Source organism: Equus caballus, chromosome 15 (assembly GCF_041296265.1).
Source record: "Equus caballus isolate H_3958 breed thoroughbred chromosome 15, TB-T2T, whole genome shotgun sequence".
Lineage (NCBI taxonomy): Eukaryota > Metazoa > Chordata > Mammalia > Perissodactyla > Equidae > Equus > Equus caballus.
This window is the reverse complement of record NC_091698.1, coordinates 23,330,643-23,352,632: the sequence shown is the minus strand read 5'-3', so window position 1 is coordinate 23,352,632 and position 21,990 is coordinate 23,330,643. Positions and strand designations below refer to the sequence as shown.

At 43.6% G+C, this 21,990-nt stretch overlaps 1 protein-coding gene across 50 annotated transcripts in view; it reads left to right on the top strand.

Annotated features, from left to right (window-relative positions):
• Positions 1-4,073: 4,073 nt before the first annotated feature.
• MAP4K4 (mitogen-activated protein kinase kinase kinase kinase 4) overlaps positions 4,074-21,990 on the top strand; it is a 187,486-nt gene continuing 169,569 nt past the window's right edge. For 7 of the 50 annotated variants that reach the window (XM_070236050.1, XM_070236040.1, XM_070236044.1 and 4 more), the window contains exons 1-2: positions 4,078-4,435; positions 4,740-4,805. In XM_070236050.1, the coding sequence (XP_070092151.1) occupies positions 4,379-4,435; positions 4,740-4,805 (123 nt within the window). In that variant the 5' untranslated portion in view covers positions 4,078-4,378. Of the gene's footprint in view, positions 4,436-4,739; positions 4,806-21,990 lie in introns of all 50 variants that reach the window. The other 43 variants (XM_070236034.1, XM_070236041.1, XM_070236049.1 and 40 more) reach the window with 12 other exon arrangements.

Here is a 21,990-nt window from a genome sequence, read left to right as displayed (position 1 = left end):
CATATTGCCCATGCTCAATTTTGTGTTCTTGTCCCACTTAACCTGTCTAGCTTTATCTCTCAGGGTCCTCCGAACTGAGTCCTCTGACCCAGCGTGGCCAGTTTCCTCATTATTTTAACTTCTCCTTCTTTGCCCAAGAGAGCTATTTTTTCCTCCAGCCTAAAATGCCAAATTAGTATTTATTTTCCAAATTGTTATCTTGATTATCTTTTTGGGTGGGTTTATTTTGTATTTTCTTTTTTTTTTAGATTTTTAATTTTTTTCCTTTTTCTCCCCAAGCCCCCCCAGGACATAGTTGTATATTCTTAGTTGTGGGTCCTTCTAGTTGTGGCATATGGGACGCTGCCTCAGCATGTCTTGATGAGTGGTGCCATGTCCACCCAGGATCCGGACCGGTGAAACCCTGGGCTGCTGCAGCAGAGTGCACGAACTTAACCACTTGGCCACGGGGCTGGCCCTATTTTGTATTTTCAAATAGATTTTGGAGGATAATGGCCATGACTTCGGTCTGCTTCCTGACATCACGTATTGCATAGGGCTTGTAATGGACTGAATGTTTGTGTCCCCTGATATGTGGAAACCCTAACCCCCAGTGTGGCTGTATGCTCCCAGAGATGGGGCCTCTAAGGAAATAATTAAGGTTAAGTTCATAAGGTCATAATAGAGGGGCCCTGATGCGATAGGATAGGTGTCTTTATAAGAAGAGACACTGGAGAGCTTGTTCTTTCTCTCTGTACTAGCACTGGGGAAAGCCCATGTTGAGCACACAGTAAGAAAGTGGCTGTCTGCAAGCCAGGAAGAGAGCTCTCACCAGAAACCAAATCAGCTGGAATCTTGATCTCGGACTTCTAGCCTCCAGAACTGTGAGAAAATACATTTCTGTTATTTAAGCCACCCAATCTATGGTATTTTGTTATGGAGCCTGAGCTAACACACGCGTGTTGATTGAGAACGTGGCCCCTACCCCTGGAGCTCAAGCAGAGTTGCAAGCTGGGCAGGTGTACACTGCTTCTGCATGACAAGTTAACCAACTTTGCACAGAGGCCAAAACCAAACCTCCCTCCGACACCACTCAGGCAACTCCTTTCCTTTCCTCTGTTCATGACAGCAGTCCCCTAATTGTGAACAAGGCTTTGAACCACAAGCACATCTTTTATCTCCTTGTCTACACTGCCTCTGGTATCCCATCAAATGCTAAGCCTTAAGAGAGTCTACTGGCCCAAGACCTCTTGCATCTCCTTTCTCCAGGCCTTGTTACCCTGGCCTGTGCTCTTGAGACTGACTCTTAACTGTTCTCTTTACCTCTAGTCTTCATCGAGTATATAGAAGAGGAAACAGAGGCTCAGAAGTTAAGCAACATATGCAAGGTTGCACAACTAATAAGTAATAGAACTAGGTTCAAACTCAGTTCAGCTTTGCCCCCAATCCAGGATACTCTCCACTAGAACTGTTTAGTGCTCTTTCCATCCAGCTAGAATTTACAATGTTCTCCCTTTAACTATGGCTATTTAGGAAACTCGTCCACCTATTGTCAGACTGTAAGCTCTTTGAGGGGAGGCTGTCAGAATCTTCCTTATATCCTGGGCGACGGCTAAGCCAGTGCCTTGCGCTGGGTAGGCACTTCAAGAAATGGTACTGAACTGACAGTAGGAAATGACAGTCACGAGGGTGATACGGGAAACAGCAGCATAGGAGGGAGATTTAGAGAAAGCTTGGAGGAGAAGGAAGAGACGGTTTCTGAGTTGAGCTGGAGGTGATGGAGAGAATTTGGCTAGGCAGAGGAGAAGGGTGGTCTGAGCTCGGCCTCAATGTCATGAGTTTAGAGCTGAGGCTACAAACCTGTGGAGGGACGCTGACTTGAGGGGCCTTGGCATTCCTGCGTTGAGTTAAGCTGTGCACACCTTAAGCTGTGAAGTCACTTAACTTCTTTAGATGTTGGTTTCCTAATGCACAAAGTGGGAAAAATAGGAGTACCTATGATTCGAGGTTAATGTGAAGAACAATGAGATCATATATGTAAAGAACTCAGCGTGTTGTCTGGACCCAACACATGTTATCTATTGTTAATAATAAACCGCTACTAGGGCCAGCCACGAGGCGGAGTGGTTAAGTTCATGCACTCTGCTTCAGCGGCCCCGGGTTTTGCCAGTTCAGATCCTGGGTGTGGACCTAGCACCGCTCATCAAGCCGTGCTGAAGTGGTGTCCCACATGCCACAACTAGAAGGACCCACAGCCAAAATATACAAGTATGTACTGGGGGGCTTTGCGGAGAAGAAAGAAAAATTTTTTAAAAAATTAAAAAAAAAATAAACCACTACTAAAATATTATTAGTAGCATTATGGTCTGAAGTTCACATGTGTACCAATCTAGCTCTGAGTAAACTGTTTAATTTACACTCATAGATAATGCCATTGCTGTTGATAAATTAAAAAACAAAAGCATTTAAAAACACTGCTAAATTCATAGGAACACTTTGGTTACTGTGATTTTCCTAATCAATGGATTCCAGGAGTCCCTGAATATATTTAGCCTCACAAAAGATTCTCAGAGTCGAAAATCTTGGAAACCAAACTGTTGGGAGGCAGGCGAGTGCTAACATGTTCGGGTAGAAGACTAACTTGGGGCATCAGAGACTGGGATTTTGGGAACAGGCTGACCTGGTGAGAGTCCCTGCTCCACCTCCAGGCTGTGCTTTAAGGAACTTAGTCACAGTCCGCATCTTCCAGTCCTTTGGTTTCCTCATCCCTAAAATGAGGACAGCATCACTCCAGGGCTACCGGAGGGATTAGACTGAATACTGTATTAAAGCAAGAATCGGTAGGTAATGATGACGGTGATGTGTGTGGAGCCTAATTGTGAAGGAACTGGATTTTCTTCCTGGGAGGCTCCTGTTCTCAAAGTGCGATCCCTTTATCAGCAGTGTTAGCACCATCCGAGAATTTGTTAGAAATGCAGATTCTCAGGCCTATCCGAGGCCTGAGGAATCGGAAACTCAGCAGCCCGGATGGGCAGTCAGTCCCTCCTGGTAATTCCCATGCACTCAGGTTTGAGAACCTGCTGTGAGGCAATAGCGAGCCATTCAAAGTTTTTGTCCAGTGAGTGATGTGATAAAAATGATTGTTGTGCACAGACGGCATATTATTGTTCAATAGGATTAATCTGCCTAACTACTGACTAGCTTCCAAAGTTGCTGGACCTGTTGTTTACCAATTCTTAGTGATCTCTAGGCACAAAACTTGGGTTACTACTTATGGCCCCAAACACAGGGCTCACCTACTGAGCGAGGTAAGGAACTCAGCACAAGGCAATCAGAGAAGCTGTTTTGGATTCTGTTTCCACTGCAAGTGGACCGGGCAGCCAAGTGATGCTCAGCAAATCCCGCAACGACAACCGTGCCACAAATTTAGCTCGGAAAAGAAGAGAAAGGAAAAGAAGAGCCGGGAGAGAAACCGGAAATGAGGGTCTTAAGGGTGCAGAATCTGGTGGTGGGGGATGGGAATGAGACGAAGCCGGGCGAGAAGAAAGGGCGGACCCTCCTCTGCGAGGATACAGCCTCTTCGGAAGCGTCCCCTCGGAGCGGGGCGCGGCGGGCCGCCGGGGAGGGACACAGCCTCTCCCCGCGGGCCGGGCGGCCGGCCTCCGTGCGCTGGGGGCCAGGTCAATTTTCCTTCCTTTATTGTCAGCGCGAGGCGGGGCGTGTCCGTCCCTCGGCACCTGGCCGGGGACAGCCCCTGCGCGTCCCCTCTCCCCGGGCCGTCTCGGCGAGCGCCGCGCGGCCGCGCCCGCGGCCCGGCCATTGTTCGGGCCCCACCCCTGATGAATATTCACGCCGCGCGCCGCCCGCCGCCCGCCGCCCTCCCCCGGGCTTCGGCGGGGAGCGCGTTTCCGCCCGCTTTTCCTGCCCGGGAAGGCGAGGGGGAGCTGTTCGCCCTCCCCGGCGTCGGTTGGGGTGTCCCGTTTCTCCTCCCCGCGCCGCGCCCCCGCCCGCGCCCGCGCCCCGCCCCCGCCGCCCGGGTTATCTTTGTCTCGCAGCCTCGCGCTCGGCGCTCAGCTCTCGGCGCCGCCGCGGCCCCTCGCTCCGGGCCGTCCTCGAGGCGCGGCGCGGGCGCCGGGGCCGAGGCGGCGGGCGACGCCCGGGGGCCTGCCGGCCGCCCGCGCCATGGTGTGAGCGCGCCGTCCCGCGCACGCCCCGCGCGCCCCCGCGCCGCCCGGGCCGCCGAGCCCGCAGCCCGCCGCCCGCCGCCCCCGGCCTCGCGAGGCGGAGTCGGGCCGCCCGGCTCCCTGCGAGGCGGCGCCGCCGGCGGCCTGGCCTGGGACTGAGAGAGAGAGAGAGAGAGATTTATTGTGACTCTTTTCTTTTGGTGGAAAAAGGGAAAATGGCGAACGACTCCCCTGCAAAAAGTCTGGTGGACATCGACCTCTCCTCCCTGCGGGTGAGTGGCCGCGGCGGGCCCGGCGCGGGCAGCGGGCAGCGGGGCCGCGCCCTGGCCGCCGGGCGCTCGGGCGCCGCCGCGGGGGCCCCTTTGTCTGCCGGTGGCGGCGTGTGGGGGACGCGGGGCGACCCTCCGCCGCGCGCCCTCCCGAGCCCCGAGTGCCGAGCCCCGGAGCCCCGAGCGCGGCGCGGCCCTCGGGCGCTGGGGACCGCGCGGCAGAGCGCCCCTCCTTTGTAACCGCCCCGCTGGCTGGATTCATTGTTGTGCTGCCTTTCGATTCTAACCCTCCCTCCTTCTTCTCCAGGATCCTGCTGGGATTTTCGAGCTGGTGGAAGTGGTGGGAAATGGCACCTATGGACAAGTCTATAAGGTCGGTGCGGGGCGCCGTCTTTGTTTCCCGGGGCCTGCTGAAACTTCTTGCGGGGGGACGAGGACGGGGTGATGAACGCGCTGCTGACTGGAGGCCACGCCGCTGGGCCGGAGTTGGGATGGGGGTCTCGCCTTGCAGTCCCTGTGTTTTTCAACAGTTTATGTTCAGACTGGCCTTAGGAGACCTTGTTTCCTGGCTTTGAGATAAGGAAATAAGCTACGCTCTTAGGCATGCACTTTTTTCAGTAAAATGGGAGAGCATTTTTTCATAAGACAACCTTAATTTTGTCTTTTCCCCCAAATCTGACCTCTGAGTTTGAGTGTTAATTATAGTTCAGTAGAGGCAGGCCTTGCTTTTGATGATCCTAAAGCTCTGCCTTGGCCGTCTTGAAAATTGTCATCGTGTTTCCTCGTTTGAATGCTTGCCAAGTGCTCACGGTGCGGAGTTTGGTGTTACCTGGGACTCCTTTATAACTCGATCATACGTTCTAGGCATGGATACGTATTTTGGGGAAGCAGGGAGGGGTATGTGTTTGGGCAACAGGAGCAGGAAGAATTACAGTGTGAGGATTATAAAGTCTGAATTCCAGGAATAACCTGTTTGACAGGTGTGTAATTGAAACAGAAATGGAGGAGAGCTGGGAGTAAAGAGGATGTCCAGATTGCACATCCACCCCGGGTCTTTCTCTCTTCTTTTACCCCCCGCTCCCCCTCCCCCCCCCCCCCCCCGCCTCCCCGTCGCCCCTCCCCCCCGTAAATGAACCTAACAAATCTGGAGACTTAGGAGTCCGCCCTGAGTAGCGGACATCTGATGTGACTGCTGTTCATTTTATCCACTGCACATTCTGGGGATTATGAAAGAGCTGTAGGCAGTGGAGGCGCAGGCCTTGAAAATTTGAAACAGAATATTAAATTCTCCTTGTCTTGATTTGTTTCTTATTACTGAACGTTTTCTAAAAGTTATCTGCACTGGGGGTGTTTTCTGGTTGTTAGAGTCGGTACAAGGTTGGGATGGAAGAAAAGAGCTTATGAAGCAGGGCTTTGTGGTTTCCCATGAAGAACTGTCATTGTCTCATTAAAAAATGGAGGGGAGGGGGTTGGAAGCTGACTGTAGATATTTTCTTAGGCTAAATTAAGTGTGGATCCTATTGTCTCTTTTCTACTTTGTGACTAGCGTTTATCTGTCACTTGAACGCCTGTGCCCTGCCCCAGCTTCCCCTGGCCTGGGCTGTGTACTGGCCTGTGGTCTGAACTTGAGTCAGTATTCTTAGGTGATCTCAAGTGAATTAGCCTGTGTTTTGTTGGTTAACTGTTGGGGCCGGGGCCAGATTTTTGAATTTGAAAGGGAGCCCTGTTAACTCAGCCTGCTGGGCTCAACTGAATTTGGAAGGCTTTGGAAAATTTTGGAAAAGCTTGTGTTGCAACTCTCTTGAGTGGCCTGGTAACTGGCTTAAAGGCATTCTCCTCGGCCCCAGTGTTTGTTTAAGCACCAGTGGGTTTTTTGTAACCCAGTTTTTCTGGCCAAATCTAAGTGGCAAGTGTGGTCTTCCAAGTGAGTTAGCCAAAGCTTGTTTTTGACCTGGTTACACAGTAGTTGGACTGTTTGTACCTTCTTCAGTCTGCATGGATGTGAAGGGCAGTGAAGTCAACTGGAAGCCAACAGGCTGTTTTTAAACTGTAAGAGAAAAGAAAGAATGAAACCTGAATGTATATTAGTTGGTTTGAGAGGTGGGAGCTCTTGATGGTAACACTTTGGGCACATTGGTTGTTAAGTGTTCCCCTCCTCGTTTCCTCTCGGGTTCCATCCTCTCCTTCCCCCAAGCTTTAGAAGTAGATGTGCTGAGCACTACAATTGGGCAGCCTTCGGGAGACTGGCAGCGACACAGCTCTCTGACTGCAAAGTCTGTACAGTTGAGGAGAAATTCTCAAATTATGCAAACCTAAGGAATTAAGAAATCTGTGCAAAGATGGCATATGATCATGAACAAAATAGTGCCTGAGATGTTGCTCGCCAGCTGTTCCATTTTATTATTATGGAAAATGTCAGACATACACAAGGAGGGAGACTAGATCACCCAGCTTAACAGTTAGCAGCACATGACTGATCTGCCTTCATCTGCAGTCTCCCGCTCCTCCATTATCTTACTGGAAAGCCTGGACAACCATCTCCCCCGTAAATACTTGACTGTGTCTCTTTTTTGTTTTTTAGATAATCACAATGCCATTCTCACACCTAAAAATTAATTCCTTAGTATCACATAGTCGGTGTTAACATTTTCCTGATTGTTTCTTACGTTTCCTTACTGTTGCACGAAATTCTTTAAGATTTGTGAACCGATGCTGGGAACTTTAGTCTTAGAGATGATGGAAATAGTAGGGGCAGTTAACCTCTGCATTTTCTTCTCCCTTTAAACATGTGATTTCTAGAACCATTTGCATTATGCTTAGGAGTTTTGTTGGCATGATTTGCATATACCGATTTGGGGATTAGATTATTAACACTCTAGTATTTGTTTATTGCTGCTAAACATCCATTAGTGTGAACAGCATCAGGGTTTGTAAATATTTGTGACTAATTTGTTATTTATAAAGATTTTTTTTTAAAAACATAATTTCAGGTAAAACAGCTGTAAGCTGAACAGCCTGTAGTCCCAATTTACTTCATTGTTATATTTTCTTTTTTTTCTATGAACTTTTCATTTTTTAGTGATAGTGGTTGCTTATTTTGAGGAGACTATATTTCTGTGAAGTGGATGAGTAGAAAGAGGGAGTTTTCTGAGTTTTGATATGTTCTATGAAAATGGCTTTTTTAAGGGATAGTTTATGATTTTCTATATCTCTGATAAAAATGGTAAATAGTCTGGGTATTGTTGAACGGTATATAGCTTTGTCTTAAAAAAAGGGAGTTTGAAACACAGGGTATATTGTATTTAGAGAAATCTGTTTTTTGCCTCAGGTTTTTGAGAGATCTTAAGGGAAGGATGCTCATAAATTAAAACTTAAAAACATTGTGAATTTCTGTTCACAAGGTTGCCTTCAGATTACCTTATAGTATTTATAAGAAAAGAAGTGTCTATGAGATAATCTTTTGCATGTTGAATAAATATGGTGAATTTGAATTATTTTCATCAAAGGGGGACAGTGATAGTGTGAAAAATCGAAACCAGAGAGAATAAAAGTTTGTTTTTGTGTTATTGGACTTTATTATTTTTAAGATTTGACCGTTTTTGTTTTTTTCTTGGGGCAGCTGCTGTTGTTTTGTGTTTTGTGAGCATGCAGTGGCTGGCGTTGGAAAACCACTTCCCTAGGAGGAGGGAGATCGTGCGTCTGGAAGGGCCCAGTGAGGAGTGAGAGGGGTTAGAATCCAGGAGGTGCAGTGTCTGGAGTCAGGGCTTACTGACGGGAGGGATGCAGCCTCCCTGAGGACTGAGCGCCTTGACCCTATCTGACCCTGTTCTTGGAGGAAGGGTAGGCTGTAGACCTGGGAGGCTGAGGAGGAGAGTACTCTAGGCCCAAAGATGGCAGGCAGAACCGACACTGAGAGTTTGCCACCTGTTGGGCACTGTGCTATGCTGTCCCCTCATTCATTGAAGAAGGCTGAGGGTGACCTTTGGGAATGGCAGGGGGTTTAGGGAGTAGTGGGCATCTCTGGGAGAGCTTATTTGCACACGAGTTGAGGAGGGACCTCATTCTTTGAACATTGAGGAGCCGGTGAAAGTTTTGTTGGGATTGGCAATCTCTGGGGGTAGGAGATGTGCTGGAAGATGTTGCTCTTCCTCGGAAGATGTTTACGGAGGAGCAGGTGAGATGACTGGCCCAGGACAGTGGTCCTGAAGAGAGGGGGTGAAGGGTGAGCGAGGCAGGGTAGAGGTGGTGATGGTAGAGAGGAAGAGGGGTGGGCTGGATTCTTGGGCATTCCTCCTTGCTAAGTTTGATGTGTTGAATTCACTTATTCCTTGCAGCTTTGGTGTGGCCCTTTAAATGGGTACACTGTTTGCCCACTGGCTTAGGAGGAGCCTGGGGATTTGTGAAAGTGCTAAAATTACCTTTGATTGCTCAGCAATCAAGTGCCATATAAATCGTGTAGCTTTTAAAAATCGTTAGTCTAACATTTTGGAGTAAGCACTTAAACTTGTGTGAGGGCTTCTCTAAATGTTATCGTCTAAGAGTAGCATCTCTTATTCTTAACTGGAGGTAAAGACGTCCCGTGGGGCACAATGAATTCTGTAGGGCTAGATGTTTTCATTCTGAAGAGGGTTGATCTGCTGCCGAGGGGCATGTACAGACTTGTTCTCAGATGGAGTTCCTTCATGCTCGAGGCATTCTGGCCTTGGGTGATGTGGGAGGAGGCCAGCCCTCTGGAACACATATTGGCGTGTAGCTCTCTTAAAAAATATCAACCCCAACCTTCGGAAAACTGTTGTGAAACTGAACAAAGTCGGGAAAATAAAAAACCTTACAGAAGTTCCAGCCACTGTTGGTCTGGGTGCTGAAGCCAGCTGTTGACTAGAGGGCAGCACTAATACGAGACAGCCGGGGAGGCTCGCTCCCCAGTGTAAGTACAGGTCTGTTACCAGCACGGAGGTAAAACGTACAAAAGTGCAGACTGTCTGACAGTTGATATTAGAGGCAAGGGCTTATTCCACAGTAAGGTCTCACAATCAAACACCGCTTATTTAGAATTTTAAGGGTTGAAACAATTTTAGGTCACAACCTTACCTTTTAAAATTGGTGTTTTAAAAACTTTGTTTCTCTCACAAGTAGATAGATATATAGTTAGTGGATCACAGGTCATCCTGTGAAGAACTTGCAAGTAATTGCTTTGAATATTTACTACAGATGTTTTTCATGAATTCAAGTTGGTTTCTGTAATACTAGTCTGAATTACCAGTGTTAAAATATTAAGATATATTTAATATTTAATTTAGGGCCAATTACTAGATTATCAGGCATTAGAGATTCCCAAGTACTTATTTAACTTTTGGAAGGTTTGGTTGACAGTTATTTTGTCTGATAATGTGATAACCCAAGAATTGAATCGGGGTAAATTTTTTGGATATTTGGAGGGATGGCTCGGAAGAGAACAGAGAAGGCCAGGGTAGTGTTACCAGTGAGCAGTGGGGCAGCTGTGTGCTCTTAGGTTTTATAATGTCATACAACTGTTCGCCAGACAGAATCTGACACTGTTAGGAGGCCGGGTCAGTAATGAAAGTCTGCTGGCGTTATTCAGAAGAGAAGTGATGTGTCGGAGGTAATGAGTTGGGAGGCACTTTTTTTCCATAAGAATTTCAAAAAGAAGGGCAGAAAAAGTTTTAGGACTTCCCAAGTTTTAAAAACTGGGATCTTAGACATTCTCACATCTATGTAGCATTATGAGGAACTTAGAACTCAGTTGGGGAGACAAGCTGTAAAATGATGAACCACACGGGCGGTCTCCTGCCACTTAACTGCTCACTGTGCTAGTACCCAGCTGGTACTGGCCCCGTTCTGTGTGTTAGGTAGACAGACAGAAGTGAAGGAAGCAGGCAATACTCAGGAAAGCCTGATGTGTGGGCACGAAATGCCAAACTGTGTAACAACTATCAGTCCTGTGATGTCAGCCTCCCCATGTGCTCCACCAGCGCGCTTGCTGCAGACACAGCACGTGCGTGGCACCCCGTGCTTTCTCAGCCTCGGCAGCGCTTCTCTGTGCTGTGAAGTAGAGTACAGACAGATGACTGGAAAAGTAAAGTGAAAAGTCAGACGTATAAAGAACCAGCCCAGATCTTTTTATTAATAGAGTCAAAGGAGAGAGTGTTAACCTGAATTTACTATGGAAGTTTTTAGACAGTTATTCTCAGGGGCTGCAATGATCTTGTTGAGGACCCCAGTGAGCGGGGCACTTGGAGGAGCACTGAACTGGCTTGAGTGGATCCTGTGCAGGGCTCTTCATGTGTTGCGTTAGCAAGCTGCGGAGCTGGGGGCCGCTGACCCCGCCCAGCACTTCTCCCACCTGGGGAAGTAGGGAGCCAGGGCACGAGCTGCTTAAAGCTTTGTGCTTAATTTGCTTTTGATCCCTGGGGCGTTGTAACTGTCTTAAGTTTGGCCAAATATTGACAAATTAGCCTATCAAATTTAAATAATTAAGAGAAAAAACCCCTACTTTTATGATAATGTCTTAAAAACTTTATTGTTATTATATGATAAATAGGGCCTTAAAAAACTTATCAAAGTTATAAATGCACATAGTAACAATCAAGTGATACTGAAATTCTTATATCAAACTTGGAGTTATCCTAGTCCCAAGAGGCATCAATTTTCGGTGTGTTTAGTTTCTATGTCTGAAATTTACTGCCATATTTTTAAATTATCTGCTTATGTCGCTATTTCTTATTTATCAGTTTTCTGCATTTATTGACTTCTTGTAGCAGTAGTTAAAAGTAGTTCTAGTTGTTGAATTACTAGTGTAGCTCTACAGCAGTTGAATACTTAGCTCTTATACTCGCCCGCTCCCTTAAATGAGTATATCATAGTTTTGGGTTAAAGTGTTAGTTTTTTATATTATTGTGACTATGTAAATGCCATTGATCTCTGAGGCAAGCAGTCTAAAAAGATTACATTTCGTTTTTTAAACACTCCTTCCCCTTTGCATTGTCTTACTTTTTCATTTGAGTGGTTTTCTGTGTACCTGTCATACTTCTCCCCTCAAACGCCTGGCAAAGGTAAGCCTTTATCAGCAGTTTTTCCAAATGCTTAAGTACGTCAGATAATTTATTGTTTCAGATAACCTATTGATTCCACTTTTTTTCTCCTCGGGAGGTAGCTCAGAGCTGGCCAGGTATGGTCGCTGCCTAGACCTGGTGCATTGCTGTTGTCCTGGAACGTCTCTGTTTCCTGGATATTGCAGTCTTCTTTTTTAGTTTACTACCTTATTTTCCTGAAGCACATCCTTCAGTAGCTTTATAAGAAAGGGTGTAAGTGTAAAGATTTCCTAGGATGGCTGAAAATGTCTTTATTCTTCCTTCACATGAGATTTATGCCAGCTGGTGGAAAATATTCTAGGTTGAATATTCATTTTTCCCTTGGAATTTTGAAGACATTGCTCATTTGTTTGAGTGTGACCTGTTTTAAACTTCTTTGGGGAAGCTTTTAGGATATTCTCTTTATTCCTGATGTTCTTAGATTTTCTAAGTGTCTTTTGTTGTCATTCACCGTTCTAAGTACTTATTTCTTTTTATCTGGAGATGCCCTTTTTTTCCTGGGAGATTTTTTTGTTCTCGCCTCCAACTTTTCTGCTTTCTATTTCTTGAAGTCTCATTAGTCACCTCTTCAATTTCTTTTCTTCTACTATTAGGTATTTTATTTTTTGTCTTTTTGCTCTATTATGAGGTGTCTTTGACTTTATATTTCACTATTTCTATTGAATTTTTAAGTTTATCATATTTTTTAATTTATAAGAGCAGCTCTCTTTCACACTGTTTTTTTTGTTTTTAAAGATTTTTTTATTTTCCCTTTTTCTCCCCAAAGCCCCCTGGTACATAGTTGTATATTCTAGTTGTAGATCCTTCTAGTTCTGCTATGTGGGACGCCACCTCAGCATGGCTTGATGAGTGGTGCTAGGTCCATGCCAGGATCCAAAGTGGTGAAACCTTTGGCCACCATAGTGGAGCATGCAAACTTAACCACTCAGCCACGGGGCCCGCCCCTGCGTTTATCATCTATTCTTTCATGGATATATCTCTTATCTCTCTAAGGATATTGAGTGTAGATTTTTCTGTTTGGTTCGCTTTCTTGTGCTCCTGCATTTTTTCCCTGTTTCCTCCAGATTTCATTTTTCCTGTTTGTGTATTTTGGCCTTTATCTCTAATGCTGAAAATTTTCCTTAAATGCCTGGAGATTTGTGGCTCTGCTCATATTTACGAGTAAGGAACTGGAAATGAATTGGAGGCTGAGTGTATATGGTCAGGAGGTTGTTGACTGGTGGTTACTTCAGTGTAAGGAGGACAGGCGGCCATCAGTATGTTCTCGTGGATGGGGAACCCCACTTCTAAATAGCTGTAGGTCTTTTCTTTGGGGTCAGTTTCACTAAGAAGAAGGCTCAGGCTTTTTCTATGTAGGGCCTATAGTATGTCTCTTTATTGGAGTTCTGGGGTTCAGGGTGAAAGAAGGAGGCTGCGATCCTACGGTCTTAATATCTTAACTTTTCAACCCACCAAAGTGTCCCACCACTTTGCCTCATGTCCCTTCATCTGGAGCGTTTCTCCTTCAGTTTCTTCAGGCACTAAACCTCTGGTTTCTTATGGGTGTGGAGTGATGTAGGATAGTCACCAGACTGTGTGAGCTAGAGAACGGGGACCTGGGGCATTCAGTCACTAAATACCAATTCTCCTGATTTTAGGTATTAGTTGCTTCCAAATGATAATCTTCTCAGGATTCTGTGTGGCAAATTGCCTGACATTTGGTGTCCTTCTCAGTAGGCACTTAGGTTGTACCATTTTCCTCTTTACTAAGTGAATTACCGCTCTATCCTTTTTTGGCTGTCAAAACCTGATAGAAATGATCTCTGCTGTCCTCACTTCCCCTTTGTCTCTTTATTATTCTGTTTACCTTAGATCATTTGTTATGAGAATTAACCCTTGTGACTCATGCTACCCCTTTACCAGACTAGAAGTTGTATCTTTGATTTTAAACTTATGGTTTTGCTCAGGTGTTTGTTACTTTTCATACAGATCAGTAACAATCACAAAAATAACAGCAACACAAAAGATGAAAACAGGAATAAAGCAGTGCCTTAGTGCGTGACCTCTGGGCTGATCCTTCATTTGGGAGATAGGAGCCCAGGGAGATGAGGACGAGGAGAAGGAAGAGTGAGACAGGATGCCTCGCAGTGCGATGTTCTGTGTTAGCAGGCTAGCTGCTCTAAACAAGCCTTCAGGAGAGAGAGATTTGTTCAACAGGTGTTTTTTTTAACAGGTTTATTGAGGTAAATTTTGTGTATCATGCAGTTCACCCATTTCAAGCCTACATTTCAATGATTTTTAGTAAATTTAGTGAGTGGTGTAACCATCACCACAAATCAGTGCTAGAACGCTTTCATCACCCTGGCAAGATCCCTCATACACCCCTTGACAGTTAATCCCTGTTCCAGCCCAGAGCCCCAGACAACCACTGATCTATTTTCTGTCTCTCTAAATTTGCCTTTTTTGAACAGTTCACGTAAATAGAATCATACAGTGCGTGGTCTCTGGTGTCTGGTTTCTTTCACTTTGCATGTTTTTGGGGTTCATCTGCACTGTAGGTGTGGTAGTTAGTTCCTTTTTGGTGCCGAGTAGCTTTCCAGTGTGTGGATGTGCTGCGTCTGTCTCTCTGTTCACCAGTTGGTGGATGGGGTATTTGTTTCTAGTGTTTGGCTCTTGTGAATACTGCTTTCAGCAGGTGTTTTGGGCTGGTATCCTGGACGTATTCAGAAGAGCTGCCTGATGGAACTGCACTTGGAGTCTTACAGAGGCAGGAGAAAAGAGTGGGGATTTACCTGCCTAGGTCTTCCCATTTCTCGGCAGTGTGACCAAACACCTCCCAGTTCTGATGACCCTGAATGCGTGTCTGCTTCCCTGAAGCCTTTACCTTCCCCACTCTCATTATTAGTCATCGCTGTGACTTTAAGTCATTTCTTTAAACATGAATACGGTTTCTTATCGCTGTAACGGCAAATGGTTCACTATCTGTGAGGTCACAGCTATCAGGAACTAGGCCAAACCTGTTTTTCCTTCTCACTGTTTTTTTGGGGGATTCCACTGTGTAATAGCCACTCATTCGCCATGTGATGCTAAAGACTGGAGTTTTGCTTTATCCCAGGCAGAAGCTATTGACTCGCCAGGATTTAAGAAACAAAACAAAATCTATTGTATTTGGTCAGAAGGATATATACCAAGTTAAATACATGATTTGTTATAAGAGGGAATATGATTACTCATTTGATTTGCTTCAAGTGTGCCTTTTAGAGTATTTTTCTCATTTTTTTATTCTGAACTACTTTTATGATGTCATAATTTTATTAGGGATTTATTGCATTCAGATCAATTTAATAATTTACTAGTTAAATTTAATAATAGTATACTTTTTAAAAATTCTCATTCTTAGAGCTTTCATTCTTGCCTGCTTCTGATAGTAAGAGAATTCTGTTGATGACCAGAACCGTCCCCCCATCAGTTTGTCTGAGACCCTCTTTATGTAATTGCTGTGTAGTTTTATGACTATTTAGTTTGGAGATCTCAAGTCAGAGACGAAATATTCCCTGAGTTAGGGCTGTACATCCAGTGGCCATAGGATTTATTGGGGAGCCCAAGTTGGGCACCGAGCGTTGCCTGAAGTTGAGGATGTGTGCTCAGGTGATTCACTGGTGTGTTCACTCACCTGCTGGGACATGCCTTAAATCCTAGGGCCTTTCCTGTTTGACTTGGCTTTTTAGGGTATCTCTCCTCTCTCTCTGTACATATGTTCTCTCCTCTGTTCTTGTTGCTCCTTCCCTTAGTTCCCAGGGAAGATTTGTGGATGTTCAACTCTGCTCTTTAGTGGTTTGAGGGCTTAGTATCTGTTTTGTGTTTTCACTGTTTGTAGTAGATGTTTTGAGCCTGCTCTGCTAGGCAAGGTCATTTATTACTCAGCTACTTAATGCATACATGATATGTGCCAGGCACCATGCGGGGCTTGCTCACTGCTGACGATGACCAAGAAGAACAGTTAGCTCGTGCCTTTGTAGAGCACACAGCGAGCAATTTTAAGAGGATGATACTGCAGATGGGAAGAGCAGGGTCTATGGGAGAGTAGAACTAAGCTGGATCTGATAAAGTAGATATGGTGGTATGTACAGTGAAGCTTTATGATTTGAATTCAGATTCTCTGGATGAGGCATAGATAGGTGTGGATCAGTGAACAGCCGGCCTGTAGTTAATACAAGCCAGTGAGCTGACGACTAGTCGCCTTGGTTAATAGAACTTTGAATAAAGATAGGAGGGGTGTGTTCCATTGATTATGGTAATTGCTGGCCTCTTTCAGTTGCCTTGAGCCGTCCATCTCTTGGGAGGCCTTGCGTCTGACATCTGGTGCTGTTTTGGTGTTCGTTACTGTTTTGAATCTCTTGCATCAGTTGGGAGTTATCAGCTTATCCATTTAGAACCCTCAGCATCCTCTTAGAGAGGTAGCCCCTCTCAGAGTGTCCTGTGAGCAACGTCTGGAGTGTTTTGGTGAATAGATGGTCCAAAGTAGGCCACAGGCTGCCCTGCACTTAGGAGAGACCTCTTTATTCAGCTTCTTGCCCCTTGACCTTAGGGCTGGAAGAGATCTCTGTAAAATGGGAACAATGGTGTACAGCTTTGTGGTAGTCAGATAGTTCTTAATCACTTTCTGGAGTTCAGATTGTACAAGGAAATGACTTAAAAGATGAAGTTTTGCGTTTCTTTTCAGGCGCTGTGTGTTTGCCTTTTGATAATGCAGACAAAAGATAGTTTTGTTTTCTTGACCCTATTGAGTGAAATGGTTTTGTGGGCTTTTTTGAAAAAATTTGGTATTGAGTGAAATATTTCTACCCTTTCTCTAATTGTACTGGAAAGAAGGCCTTTTTAATTACCAGTGCTAGCCATCAAAGTGTGAAATTCTTTGTGTTTTAATTTTGTTTAAACAAGGCCTCTGTCATTCATCATCCCCAATTTGCTACTCAGTTGGCTGAAAATATATATTCTCCTTTTTACTTATATGAAAAAAGTGATTTGAAATGCTAAATTTTACAGGGGATGTTGATTTTTTTTCTCTTGACCTTTATTCTGTGTTTCGTTTCTTTCTGGCGCTCTGCCGAGGACTAGGTATCATTGGTAGTTTGTCTTTTTGCCTTTTTTTCTGCTTTGTTTTACATTAATTGTTTTTATGATTCAATTTTCTGCCTTATTAGCTATAATGTCTACTTATATTTTGTAGGTTGCTTTAGGGTTTATAGTACACACTTAACCTGTTACAGTTTACCTTCAGGTGATATATACTTCATGTATATATACATATATGTATATGAACATTAGATCATAGTATTACTTCCATTTCTTCTTACTTGGCCTTATAATATTTTTGTTATACATTTTACTTTTATATGTGTTACAAATATTGAAATGTATTGGTGTTATTTTTGTTTAAACAGTCAACTATCTTTTAAAAAGATGTAAATAGTAAGGAATAAAAACCTAATACATCTACCCATGTGTTTAGAGCACCTCTGGTGCTCTTCACTCCTTGTAAAGATCCGTATTTCTCTCTGGAACCATTTTCCTTTTTCCTGAAGAATTTTATCATTTTTTTGTAGGATAGGTCTGCTGGTGATGATTTCTTTCAGCTTTTGTATGTGTGAAAACTTTGTGCTTTCATTTTTGAATGATACTTTTGCTGAGTATAGAATTCTAGGTTGCTAGGTTTTTTTCTTTCGATATTTTAAAGATGTTATTCCACTCTCCTCTTACTTGCATTGTTTCCACTGAGAAAGCTGTCTTTATTTTGTTCCTTTGTATCTGTATATGTCATTTTTTTCTGACTGCTTTTAAGATTTTGCCTTTGTCCCTAGTTTGGAGCAGTTCGATTATGATGTGTCTTGGTGTACTTTTCTTCATGTTTCTTGTACTTGGGGTTTGTGAGCTTCTTGGATCTTTGCCTTTGGAGGTTGCCTCAAATTTGGAAAAGTTTTGGCCACTATTTCTTCAATTTTTTTTCCCTCACCTCCCTTTCCCCTTCTTAGGCTTGGAGACTCCCATTGCGTGTTTGTTAGGCCACATGAAGTTGTCTCACAGCTCAGTGATGCATCTTTAATTTTCCTTTTGGGCTTCACTTTGGCTAGTTTCTTTTGCTGTGCCTTCATGTTAACTTATCTTTTCTTCTTCAGCGTTAATTCTGCCCTTAATCCATCCAGTGTACTTTTCATCTCAGACATTGTATTTTTTAATTTCTAGAAGATTTAGGTCTTTTAAAATATTTTCTGGGTCTCTACTTAACTTTTTGAACTTATGGAATACAGTTAAAATAGCTGTTTTGTCTGTAATTCTGATATCTCTGTCAGTACTGGGTTGGTTTTGGTAGATTATTTTCATCGCTGGTTGTTTCCTGTCTGGTAATCTTTGAGTGGATGCCAGACATTATGAGTGTTACCTTCTTGGGTGCTGAGTACCTTTGTGTTCCTATAAGTATCCTTGAACTTTGTTCTGGGGTACAGTTAAGTTACATGGATCCTTTTGTGTCTTGCTTTTATGAGTTTTGTTAAGGAGGTCTGGAGGACTGGTCAGTCTAGTGCTGATTATGCCCTACTGCTCAGGCAAGACCATTCTGGGTACTCAATTCCCCGTGATTTCTGAGTTTTTCGTTTGTGTGGTGGGAACAGGCACTCTTCCCATCCCTGTGTGAGCACCTCTACTGTTCCTTCCAATCATTTTGGATTTGAATTTCCCCCAGCCTTGGGTAGTTTCCTCACATGCCTGTGGTGATCGTTACTTGGCTGGATACACAGAGGTCCCTCTGCAGAGCTTGGGAGTTCTTCTCTTTGTGCACCTCTCTTCTCTGGTACTCTCTCACCTAGAACTCCAGCTACTTTGGTATATCTGGACTCTCAGCTCCTTCTCCTCAACTAAGGGAGTATGCCAGACTCTGGGTTTTCTCTCCCTGTGTCATGCCCAAAAATTTTGAAAAGGGAGTAAGTCCAGGCAGTTGTGTGGCTCACCTCATTTGTGTCTTATCTCTCAGAGATCCCTCACTACTTGATCTCTGTTTTCTTGAAAACCTTTGTTTTGTAAATTTTGTATGGATTTGTTTTGGTTGTTTCAAGTGGGAGGGTAAATCCAGCCCTGTTTACTCCGTCTTGGCAAGAAGTAGAAGTCTAATAGTATATCCAGTCTTTCTTCTTTATTCACCATTCATTCGTTATGAGACATCAGCAACACGGCAAACTGAAAACAACCCTCCTCCCTTTTTGATGAGCGTGGTGGGGAATAGGAGGAGAAAAACCTTGGATTGTAAAAACACCGTTTTTTAAAAAATAGTTTATTGAGAAGTAATTCAAACACCATAGCATTCACCCATTTACAGTCTACAGTTCAGTGGCTTTTAGTATATTCCTAGAGTTCTGCAGTCATAGTCACATTTTAGAACATACTCATCACTCCAGAAAAGAAACCCCATACCCCAGTCCTCCTGTCACTGCCTCTCTCGCTTCCCTCACCTCAGCTGTGGGCTACCACTCATCTGCTTTCTGTGTCTCCGGATTTGCCTCTTCATGTAAAAGGAATCAAACAATACGTGTTTTATGACTGGCTTATTTCACTTAGCATGTTTTCAAGGTTCATCCATGTTGTGTGTGTTGGTACTTCATTTCTTTGTGTTGCAGAGTAATATTCCATTATATGGATATACCACATTTTGTGTGTTAATCAGTTGATGGGCATGTGGGTTGTTTCTACTTTTGGGCTATTAGGAATAACACTGCTATGAACATTTGTGTACAAGTTTTTGTGTGGACTGTGTTTCCATTTCTCTTGAGTATATATCTAGGAGTAGAATTGCTTGGCCGTAGGGTAACTCTGTGTCTCACCTTTGGTGTACCTGCTAGACTGTTTTCCAAAGCAGCTCTACCATTTTACATTCCTACCAGCAGTATATGAAGATTTCATTTTCTCCACATCTTTGCCAATACCTGTAATTATGTGTCTTTTTGATTATAACCATCATAGTGATATTTTATTTTAGTGGTTTTGATTTGCATTTCTCTGATGACTAATGATGTTGAGCATCTTTTCATATGCTTGTTGGCCATTTGAATATCTTCTTTGGAGAAATGTTATCCAGAGCCTTTGCCCATTTTTAAATTGTGTTTGTTTTTTAAAAATTTTTGAGTTTAAGAGATCTTTATGTATTCTAGATTCAAGTCTTTTGCCAAATATATATATGTCTTGCAAAATTTTTGTCCCATTCTGTGGGTTGACTTTTCACTTTCTGTTTTGCTGGGAAAGATTTGCCCCCAGCTGACATCTGTTGTCAACCTTCCTTCCTCTTTTGTTTGTTTTTTCCCCCTCCCCAAAGCCCAACCCCAGTATATAGTTGTATATTCTAGTTGTGAGTCTTTCTAGTTTTTCTATGTGAGCTGCTGCCACAGCATGGCTACTGACAGACGAGTGGTGTGGTTCTCCACCTAGGAACCGAACCTGGGCTGCCAAATGGGAGCACGCTGAACTTTAACCACTGGGCCAGCAGGGCTGGCTCGTGACTTTTCACTTTCTTGATGGTGTACTTTGAAGCACAAAAGCTTTTAGTTTTGATGAAGTCCAACTTATCTGTTTCTTTTGTTACTTGTGCTTTTCTAAGAAACCCCTGCCTAAGCCAAGGTTATAAAGATTTATTCCTGTGTTCTCTTCTAAGTTTTATGGTTTTAGCTCTTATTTAGTTCTTTGACCCATGTTGAATTAATTTTTATAGATGATGTTGAGTAGGAGTGCAGCTTCCTTCATTTGCTTGGGGGCTATCCAGTACTCCTAGCACCATTTGTTGAAAGCACTATTCTTTTCCCATTCAGTTGCCTTGGGGCACTTGTTGAAAACCAATTGATCTTAAATATGAGAGCTTCTGAACTTTTTATTCCTTTTGAAACTTCTGGACTCTTAACCCTATTCCATTGATCTCTCTGTTTATCCTGTGTCCCATACCATGCTATCTTGATTGCTGTAGCTTTGTAGTAAGTTTTGAAATTGGGACGTGTGACTCCTCCAACTTCGTTCTTCAGAAGAACCTATTGACGTTACTAATCTTTTTACTAATGACTGACCCTAGCATATACTTCCGGAGAAGCTTTTTTTGCAGTTGCCAAAAGTTTTGTGAATTGGAACTTACTCCTCTCATGATTAAAAGCCCTACTATTTTGCAGACTAATATCTGTTCATACATATGTACATATGACAGTAGACACACTCCCCCATATTTGTGAGACAGTGTCTAGAGATATTCCTGAATCCTCTTCCCCCTGCAAATGCATTAGAGAATAATTTAATAATGTCTCTGATTCTTTCAGAATCTGATATCCCTGTAAGTTAAGTACCAGGTAGCACAGAAGAGGGACAATAAAAGATCTAAGGAAACGGAACCAAGTCGCGATATCTAGATGCAGAATAGCTCTGCCTAGATTGTTTTGCCATTTCTTATAAAAATTTCACTGTAAAAAGTCTAGGGGGATCACAGACTCTGGCCCTGAACCACTAAGAAATAGTTTGCCTTGAACTTCAAGAGTTGATTAATCAAAAATTGCTGTTAAACCAAAATCTTTGCTATGCTTAAAATACTTCATCTAAGAGGAAAAATGTGCTTTGCTAACACAGTATTCCAGTTTGACAATGATAAATGACAAAGTTCCTAATCTCCCATCACCCTGACCTCAGGAAGAGTAACAAATACCCAGGGAGCTTTCCATTCCAATTACAGTCTGGAAACTCAGCTGGCCTTGTGACAAGAGCAGGTTGTTCACTATCTTTAAGAAGCTCCCTCACACGATACAGATAAATCTTGATCTAATCCAGAGCGTTCAAGAAACAAGGGGACTTGAATGCACTTTGGAAGCCTGACGGTACCACATAAATGCTAGATAATCAAGTCTTGTCAGGTGTAGTTTAACTTTGATTATTCTCATACTCAAAACATAGTTTTCATTTAACTTTTTCAACTGCTTGTTTATAAGCAAAAGAGGAACTACCCAGAACACAGATTTCATTCAGGCAACTTGTTCTGACTAAATTACAGGAAAGGAAGATTTTGCTAAAATGCGTTTTCTCTATGTATGAAGAAATTTCTGTTGAGAAATGAACTTTAACTCTGAGAAAATTATGCCATCTCTATGCAACATATTTATACTTGAGAGACATAATCGTCTTTTATTTCAAAAGAGCTTCTTTGAAGAAAGCTCCTCTCCTCCAAAAAAGAGTATAAAAAATATATTCTACGACTGTCTTAGATAACTAATCATAAGAACTCTGTCTTCTGTTTCATAAACAAACTATGGGAAAACGGTTCTTTCTGTGCAGTTCAACACTGGCATCAACCAATGCTGGATGAAAATGGCAAGTAAAACTCCTCCTTCAGTCATTTGCAGAACTCCTCTGCACATCCCGATCATTATTTCCATGTGTGCTCATTAAACCTTAGGG